General features: G+C 37.0%; 1 protein-coding gene across 1 annotated transcript; it reads left to right on the top strand.

Annotated features, from left to right (window-relative positions):
* Positions 1–692: 692 nt before the first annotated feature.
* Positions 693–7,729, top strand: LOC126701905 (recQ-mediated genome instability protein 1). The gene is made up of 8 exons (XM_050400346.1): positions 693–1,359; positions 2,315–2,485; positions 3,269–3,414; positions 4,076–4,212; positions 5,110–5,453; positions 6,451–6,561; positions 6,640–6,768; positions 6,952–7,729. The coding sequence occupies exons 1-8, from the start codon at positions 739–741 to the stop codon at positions 7,120–7,122; spliced, it is 1,830 nt and encodes a 609-aa protein (XP_050256303.1). The 5' UTR covers positions 693–738; the 3' UTR covers positions 7,123–7,729.
* Positions 7,730–9,546: the final 1,817 nt, after the last annotated feature.

Raw genomic sequence — 9,546 nt, 5'->3', positions numbered from 1 at the left:
ACCACACCGTGGGTTTTTAAAAATCACCTATTCCCTCTTGCAATTTTTCTTAAAAATGAAAAAACATATTTTGAGTTTCATTCATCGACCCCGCTAAGAAAGAGTTCTAGCTTCGTCACTGCATATAGTGATCATAATCATTTAGTTAAACAATCAAATTGGACCTATTTGGTTATCCAATTACTTGTGTTAGTGTTTTATGCTTACAGGTTACAGCTGCATCCACCAAAAATGGCTCTAGATTACACCTTTTCTCCAAGAGTAGTGGACATGAACCAATAAGAGGTTTGCCCTATGTTATAACTTTGGATTTTTTTGTTTTTGTTTTCCAAGTGTAGATATTTGAAAATTTTGGGCTTCAAAATGCTAATCATAGGTTAACATTGGAATGTTGATCAACCACAGTTTCTTAAATGATGTTGATCATCACAAAATAATTCTCCTCCCCTATAGCCTATTCTCTTTCTTATCAAAAAAAGAAGGAAAAAGACCTAATTAAGAATTTAACAACAAGAAGCCCACTTTGTCTTATGCCACTTATAGAGCCCAGTATCCACTTCTGGTCCAACTCAAGCCTCTCTCGGCCTAGTGTTCAGTTCAGGCCACAAAAGGGCCGGATCAAATCAGATCCGGATCCGGGTACGTGTTCAAACCAATCACTTTCCCTTCCCTCCCAAAACTTCAAAATAAAAAAACTAAAGTGGAGGGAAAAGAAAAGAAAACCCCAAACCCCCAAAAATGTCTAGAAGACGCCTCAGACTAATATGTTCCTCCGACGAAGAAGAAGAAGAAGAAAACCAAATTCCTCAACAACCCGAATCCGAAAACCCGATTCTGGACCCGAATCATGTTCCGGATCCATATCCATCCGAACCACTTGAAATCTCCGACGACGATGTAGAAGAAGAAGAAGAGTTCATCGACGTCTCCGATAACTTCACTCCTCCCGATCCGAATCCGAATCCGAATTCGAATCCCGACCACTCCGCACAACAAACTCCGGCGACGAATTCCGCCTGTGAAGGCTCGGGTTTCCGGGAGGCTGATGTTTCCGGCGACTCCGCGCAACCAAATCCGGCCGCCGGAGGAGGAGAACAAGAGCGCTCAGGCACGGGTTCTCCGATCGGAGATTTTCTCGGGAGGCTAGGGCTGAGGCTGAAGAATGAGTGGCTCGAGGCTTGTTTGGACGCGCTTCGAAGCTCCGTGCGGAGCTTCGCGAGCCTCGGCGTGGACGCGAAAGCCAAGCTTTGCTTCGAGCGGTTCTTGGTTTCCGATATGAATCAATCCGGGAGCGGCGTGCTCCCTCGCAACGTGGATTCCATGCACCTCGTCGATCTTCCTGGTCCGTTCGTCTTGCAGGTCCGATTTTGATTTGAATCTCTGCGAAATTTTTTTGGTTTTCAATTATTGTGGCTTAGGTGTTTGATTGTAGTTCTGTTTGGAAAGTGGTTGATAGTTACTTTATCAATATTAGGATGAAATTAAAGAAAATTAAAATTTATTTGTTAGTTAATTAATGGTAATCACGATTATATAGTTTACAATAAGTTTAGAGACACAAGTATGAAACATGGACATTGACACTGGCACTAACATGACTCATACGTCAATTCTTGAAAAATTAGGACCGTCATGGTGTGGGGTAATGAGAAAATCTAGGAGGACAACCTTTTTATGCCACAACTCTAATGTGGCAGATTGCGAGTGGTGAGTTAATGTGAAAGTGACAGGCAGTTTGCCCCCACATGATAGTTGTGGAAAAGAGTGTGTTAAAGGTTGTGGTTATAGAATTACTCGGAGATGATATTCTTTTTTAGTAAAAGATATATATTTTTTTCTCCCAACATAATGAGGACATGCAAGCAAAAGTGTACTTGGTGTGTCCAACATGGACATGTGTTGGACAAGCACATGCTAGCAGCTGTGCTTCTAAGGATGCAACATTTTTAACAACGGCTAAGATGACCTATTGTGATTGGCACATAATAAACATGGTGTTAGTAATAGATACAATCATACAACAGGTCATGTCAACAGTATTGAAAAATGTTGTGTCCAAATTGTTACTCCAATCATTTATTCGTAAACTAATTCTAAGTTGGTTTTTCAAATTGAAAGTTTTTTTTTTCCTCATGTAGGAGTTTTATTTTGTGCGTGTTTGATTGCAGTTTTGATTAAAATGATAACCACTTTATGATTACTAGGGAAATTAAGAAAATTAAAACTTTTATGTTAGTTTAATAATTAGTAATTATGATTAAATAATTTATTTGTAAACAAATTCTCTCTCTCATGTTGGGTTTTTATATTATAGATTGATGAGATAGTTAATATCAGTTGTCCTCTCAAGGGAAGGTATCAGAAAGCGCCTCCCGGGATCAAGAGGTGTCTCAAGTTATCGATGACTGATGGTGTTCAACGTGTTTTTGGAATGGAATACAGGCCTATTCAAGCGCTTGAATCTTTGGCTCCTGCTGGATTGAAGGTCTTTTTTGGTACTTATTAGTTATCACCTGTGTATATGGTTTTTAGGTTCTGGCAGAATAATGGGTGTATTTCCAAGATTGAATCTGATATATTTGAGGAGTTATCTGCTTATAAATTATATTTAGACAAAGGCATGATGCTCTTGCATAGGTATGCTTACAATTGAACATGAATTGTGTATGAGACACGTAATATGTTAAAGTCACTTGAAGAAATCTAAAATAAATCCCATGAAGCAAATGCATATACAATTGCACGGTGTAACGGAGATGTTCAAGCGGTTGCCTCAAGACATAATGCATTATGACATGGATTTCTGTGCCAAATATTGTCTATCATGCATATATGTTGGTGGTTTGGCACAAAGCCACAAAAAGGATAGCTTTTGATACATTGGAACGAAATTCATCTGACTTAGATGTGGTCCTATGCCTTTGTGTATTATTCATTAAACTAGAAATTATGCAAATGCTTTAGAAAATTGTACAAGCTGTGGGATTAGTGACATATAGCGTATTAGTCAAGTTGTCTCAGAGATCAGCTGTTGCCATCTGCTTGTGATTCACTATCTGAATTTGTTCTTACTTGTCGCTTGTTTGTTGTTTGATCATTTCCACATGCCAGGTAAAATCAAGAGATATATCTAGTATATCTTCTTTGCTTCTTAACAGTTAGTCATGTTCTGACATACTGGTATTATAAGTGATCCATTTGAAAAAATATAACTCCTGTTAAAACATGTCAAATTAGCCGAATGACAGATCATCCTTTTGACTTGTAGGTTGCCATCTGTAATGTACATATACGTCATGGGCTTCTAATGCTGGTCCCTGAAGCTTTTGAAGTTCTAGGGGGATTGGTTGAGGAGTTGGAGGCAGCACGCCTGCGACTTGTTGACGAAATAAATAAGCCACCTAGGGGAAAAAGGTATATGTTGAGCACCAAGGATGTAATGATCTCTGTGAAAGTTACAATTTATTATAAGGTTTTTTAAATGACATTTTGGCCTGTTCTTTTTTATTTTGAAATGAATAACAGTGCCTTTAAGTGCACTTGATTATATTGCATTCTTTGCTATTAACATCTTTAGCTTATTCTTCTATATATGCATATATTATCTTTTGCTTATTCTGTTATAGATGGAAACTATAGTTTCTGTGACTAAATGCTGCACTAGCCTTAGTGCAACTTCGCTTTTAATCCTCTACTTTTGGTTGCATGTATGCAACTCCCCATAGTGAGTAAATGTTAGGAAGGTGATCTTGGTCCATGAAAAGGACCTGAGGTTCATGCAAGAGGGGAGTAAGTTGTCATTAAATTAATTGTTGAAAGGAAATTATTTCCAAATAGAATGTGTATTAAATTATGTCAAGAGAGTTATGCTTTTGGAACTTTTGTGAAATATCATTTGTGCTGGATGATAAATTGATAATCTGTAGTGATCGAAATCTATTTTAGTTGTTCATACTGGCCTTGTATGTGATGTAATTCTTGACCTTTAAAAGGCCAGTTTAAACTGAGCTGTTTACACCTTTTAAGCAGTTTCTACGTTTACTCTCTTACCTTCAGTTTAACTATTCTTATGCAGAACAAGGTCAGGAGTTGTCCCTCCTTTAGCAACTAGAGCAACCCTTGCTGCATGGCCATCAAATGGTGTTAGTGCTGCCGTGCACAACAATAGTTCCACATTGCAAGATGCAACTCCCTTTCGAGCAAATAACCAAGGTAACTCACTGTTTTTTCCTTTGGGAAGAAAGGAGAGAAAAGGGGGATGGGTGGGTTCATTTAACTTGATAATGAACAGTTTGACTTTCATATACAGATTATACTTTTTTGATAAGTTGCATGGTAGTGGGACTATATTTGTGGTATACATGTGCCAACTAGGGTGGATGTCGAGAGTAAATAAAACCTCATATATATATAGATTAATGTTACGGTCACAAACTATTCTACAACATTTTTTCAAATTGATGTGGCAAATTCTTACTAGTTCTAATATGAACTCATTACTAACATCACATTTTTATTTACCAATCGTTATTTGAAAAATGCTAGAACTACATCAGCAATTTGTAAAAATATTGTAAAATAGTTTGTGTTTGTAGCATTACTCACGTATATATATATATATATATATTGGAATTTCATTGTACTATTGATATAATGTGCTATGCAATTGAGTTCTCTTAGATTAACAAGCTATTCCAATTGCCTTTTCTTTCCTTGTCTTAATTCCTCACCCATCTCCCCTCCGTAAATATATCACAATTAAAAGATCTAGTCTGTGAAGAAGGATGTCAAGGAGAGCTGTGGTAGTTGACCTGATTTGAAAAGTTTGAAATGGAATTTTTATTTTTGTAAGAATGCTGAGACATGATTTAGCCATTTTCCCTGCTGGCAATTTTCATTTTCAAGACATAAACTAGAAGGTGTATTCCAGTGCATTACTCAGATGTGTGTATTGTATAATTAGTCATCAAATGAGTAATCAATATATGCCGGACTGTTAGTGAACATAGAAGAAATTTGGGAATATGCTGGGAATACTAGATGTCAAATCAGGAATTGGTACATGCTTGTATGTCATTAATATTTTTTGCCTGAATTTGGGTTCTGCAGGTGCTACTTCGGTTCCGTCTGGCACTAACACCAGCCAAAGGACGACAGAAGAATTTACAGCTTCTTCTACTGCAGAAAATGCTGTTCCTAACACATCATCTTCTGTTATTTCGGGTTTTGAGGGGATGCATATAGATACTTTCCCCTGTAGCCGGGCAAATGCTGTTCCTAACCCATCTTCTCATACTGTTTCGGAGGTTGAGGATGTTCATATGGTTGATGAGGCAGACCACCCCCTCATTCTATCTGGTGATCGGGAAATCCCATTCACTTACTTAGCTAGTTTGTCAGCCAAGTTGGTAGCAGTAATGGAGAAATCGCCTTCTGTTCGGGGAAAAATTAAGGTATATATTCCGTTTTCTTTATCAATTAGATAATATGGCCACTATAATTTGTTTCTTTCAATTGAAGGTTCCTCGAGTCTTCGAAACATATTATGAGTTAGATTGAGATCAGCTCCACTTGAGTTGGTTCAGTTCATCCTGCCAATGCCTGGCCTTAATGATCTGCAGTTGGCTAGCAAATCAGAGAGTCCATATATTATGAATTAAAAACCTCTGTAATATCTTAAATTCAAAGATCAAATATATGTGCAGGTCATTCCTTTTACCATTTCAATATATTTGAGAACATTATCCTAACATCTATGTATCAAAAGAGCAAGAGCATTATCCTAACATCATGTTTATTAGAAATGTCGATACTTGGGTTGATTAATCAATTGTGGGCAATATTTTTATTTATAGAAATGTTGATACTCTAGGCTCTAGTGCTGCGGACATATATGAAAATCTTAAGAAACATGGTACATTGATACAATCTTTATTTTATTCTTTATCTAGCTCATTTCAACTCAATGTATCTATTGACCAACTTAGACTGGCTGTTACTTGTGCAGTCTTCAATTTTAGATGGACACATACCCTTCAGACCTAAGATATGCTTATGCAATTGTAAATGGAATTTACATTTTAACTGTTTAAAGATGGAGGGACTCTATAAACATTACAATTTAATTCAATAGGGAATATATTAATTTTTTAATCGGTAAGTCTACCCACATATAGTGGATTTTGAACACAACCTTAGCTTCCACCCCTTATTTATGGGATGGAGGAGGAGATGTTTGAGCTAGAATTCTGGGGCATAAATATATTAATTTTAACTGAGATAGATTGTACTTGATGTCATAGGTATAGGATACATTTTCAATTTTATAGTAAGGCATCTTGAGTTGCTTTTTGTCCTTAAAATTATTATGTCTTGTAGTAGTATTCACCTATAATTATTCTACCACTTTACTAAATGTATATTTCTTAAATGTGAATCCAAAATTTGTAGTGCTTTTTGACTGGCGTAAAGGGATTCCAATATAAGCAGCGGACAACATATGAGCTCCGGGCATATGTTGATGATGGTAGCCTGATTACTGAGATCCTCATTCATCATGATGTGAGTATTTACCTTCTTCCGTTCATAATATGAGCTTGTAGGACTTTGGGTTGTTGATCAATTTTTTATGCACTCTAGGTTGTACAGAAAGGAATAGGTTTTTCACCAGAGGAGGTCACTGCTGCTCTTTCTTCTCCAGACAAAAAAATAGTTAGTGACATGAAGGAGACGCTCAAACAATTCCAGATGTTCTTAGCGAATTTTGAGGTATTATCTTTCACACTCCCCCCCCCCCCCCCCCACACTCCTTTCTGTTTGACTGAGAGATCAATAGGCCTACTTTATATTTTAAATGCTTCTGTAAATGTTATTATAGTTTTTTGAGCTGTGAGAGAGTGTATTAGATTAGTTCATCTATCAATCTCTTCAATTGGGAATGTTTTGTTTCAGGGCACAATGCTTATAGAGATGAGTACAACCTCTCCGCAACCGATTGCTCTTGAGATGAATGAGGGCTGTACTGAATCTGATGCGTGGTTGCTTCTGAGAAGACTAAATTCTACTGTTCCTGCTCAAACACCACACCGTTCTTCTTTAGATCCCATTGATGTATCCCCTTGAGTGGCTCTCAGTTTGCCAGTCTTTAGGAAGAACATTGGCTCACAAAATTGACAAGGCTGGAGATCATCCTGTGTCCATCTTGGGTGCAGGAGGACTCTTCTTTGATTACGACATTCCAGATTCATGGATCACAGAACCTGTGTGGCAAGCCAAGTTGGGAGGCCATGATAACTTAAATTGATGAGGCAATTTTTAAAGCATTGCCTGCTTATTGGTCTGGAGGTTGGGCTGTTTCATCGGATGTATAAGCTATGGCTGGGGAAAGTGATTTTACACTTCATCATCCTTTAATTTGCTGTGTAACTGGATTACGCTGTTTGGTCAAGGAAAGAAACATTGTAGACTAATGAAGTCCTCTTTGTTTAAGGAAAATCTGCTCCCAGTTGGAGTCTGCCACATAAAGTAGATGATGCTTAAGAAGAAAAATGCAAAGCCAATGAGCTATCTGGAAGAAGACCAGGCCTGAGAAGTTAGAACGCTGAGAAGAGCTGGAAACTTGTTTTACATTTGAATGACTTGTAACAGCTAAGTTTTGCTAAATTGCTTAGTCAATTGTTAACATGGTATTTATTCTGTCTTAAAAAAAATCTTCTGAGTTGGGTATGAATTGCGGAATCAATTGTCCACTCACATTGTATTATTATTATTTATGCAATTGCAAGGTCATGCCCCCACCTCTTTTAGATCATGAAATAGTGTAGCAAAATGTAGTTTTTTTTTTTGGTTGATGAACCTGGTGGACAATCAGCTTTGAAAAGTACATAGAAATTGATCTGTAACATCAGAACTTTTCCAATATGATATTTTTATTGTCTTATATGGTATTTTACATTAAAAAATGTAATTTAATAAAAAGATATCATAATCGGTTGACTAATTTGAATATATACTGTAAGGACTGAATTTGAATTGGATCCAATGTAGGATTGAGTTTAAGTCCAACAAGCCCAAACAATGAATTTATAGAGTGTGGGTGAAAGAACTAGTTCTATCCCAAAAGATGGACAATAAAAGTTGCTGAATTAAGATTGTTGAACACAAGTAAATAAGAAAATCTGTCCTCGGCACGGCCTGAGGAGCTTATGTTATAATATCTAGTACTTGAACAAAGCTATAAGAGTTCATTGCATTCTTATAAAGATTTTTTGATTTTTTTCTATCCCCTCCTTTAGGCCACTTTTCCATGCTATATACTACAATTTTAGTGTTATCTCCATCATACACGTGTAGGTTAGATTCGAGGAGCCCCTTCTTGTCCCATCCAACACCTCCTAGAACCATCAAATAGTAGCTGTAAGACTGTTTGGCCACTGTTCAGGTATCACATCCACATTGATGTGGCCAGAGAGTTAGTTGGAAGGCATTTTATGTGGAGGTAGCAGCTTTTGAAGATATTTGTTGTATCCCTTTACTCACCCCTTGTCCAACGTCCAACTCCTAGTTGTGATGCAACTTTTAAGAAGGTCTAGGGTGATAGGACATTTTTACCGACCTCGGATTCTCGTTTTCGAGATGACTTTTCTCCTTGGACGTGTGTTGGACTTATCTCGTACTATCTTTATTTTTTCCCTTTATACCGTTCCCATTATAATCTCATTTGGCCATTCTCGGATTGGTTAATGTCCTCGGATTGGGCCATAGGCCCAATTCGTACAACTTTAATAATACCTCCTGACAAATTGGCCCCCACATATACAAAAATATTTTAAAAAAAAATGTACTCCTCCATTCCATAGAACACATGTTAGAATTGTAGCTTTTTTTTTTCCTTTCCAAATATAAGTGTAATGTCAATATTATTGAATCTTAAATTTCAAGGAAGTGTTGTGAATAGTCATCATTTTTGTTGTTTTTTAAGGGCTTATATCTCTAATTTCAAATGCTTATTTTATATTTTTTTAGCCAAAAACTAAAGAGTTTGGTCCACTTTGGACCAAACTCTTAATTTTTGTGTCTAGTATTGCTCATGAAACATTCTCACCAATTAAAAGCAACTAGAATGAGCAGAGAATTGATTTCACTCTTAACACTACCCAAAGTGGCCGACTGTTTCATCTACAAAACGCTTACAATCTTCTACGTTTGAGACATCTGCAGGGATCATAGTAACTTAAGGGGAGCCGAGCTTGTAAGCCTTGAGGGAAACCTCTCAGAGATGGTTCTCTCGTCTTGCCATGAGGGCTAGGCAAGCTTCTCTCTTAGCAATTAGCATACTCGTGCAATTGCAGGGTGCTTCAAAACCACAACAATTAATTGAAAAAAAAAATAGCAAGAAGAAGATGCAAAGTAATTAAAACATAGTTTTTATTTGATAAAAAACAATATGTCCTAAAAGGGCAAAACTTCCATTAAGAAAGTAAACATTTAATCATTTAACCATTAAGTGGCTTAAGATGGTTCAAACCTCGCCCGTGCCAGAGGACG

This window comes from Quercus robur, chromosome 10 (genome assembly GCF_932294415.1).
Source record: "Quercus robur chromosome 10, dhQueRobu3.1, whole genome shotgun sequence".
Taxonomy (NCBI): Eukaryota; Viridiplantae; Streptophyta; class Magnoliopsida; order Fagales; family Fagaceae; genus Quercus; species Quercus robur.
This window is presented reverse-complemented; position numbering and strand designations above follow the sequence as displayed.

What these genes read in the sequence shown, in the direction of transcription:
- LOC126701905 (XM_050400346.1), top strand. Translation starts at nt 739, where the DNA reads ATGTCTAGAAGACGCCTCAGACTAATATGTTCCTCCGACGAAGAAGAA. An exon ending in CTGGTCCGTTCGTCTTGCAG is followed by an intron (nt 1,360 to 2,314) that starts GTCCGATTTTGA and finishes TTTATATTATAG; the next exon opens with ATTGATGAGATAGTTAATAT. An exon ending in TGTTCTTAGCGAATTTTGAG is followed by an intron (nt 6,769 to 6,951) that starts GTATTATCTTTC and finishes GTTTTGTTTCAG; the next exon opens with GGCACAATGCTTATAGAGAT.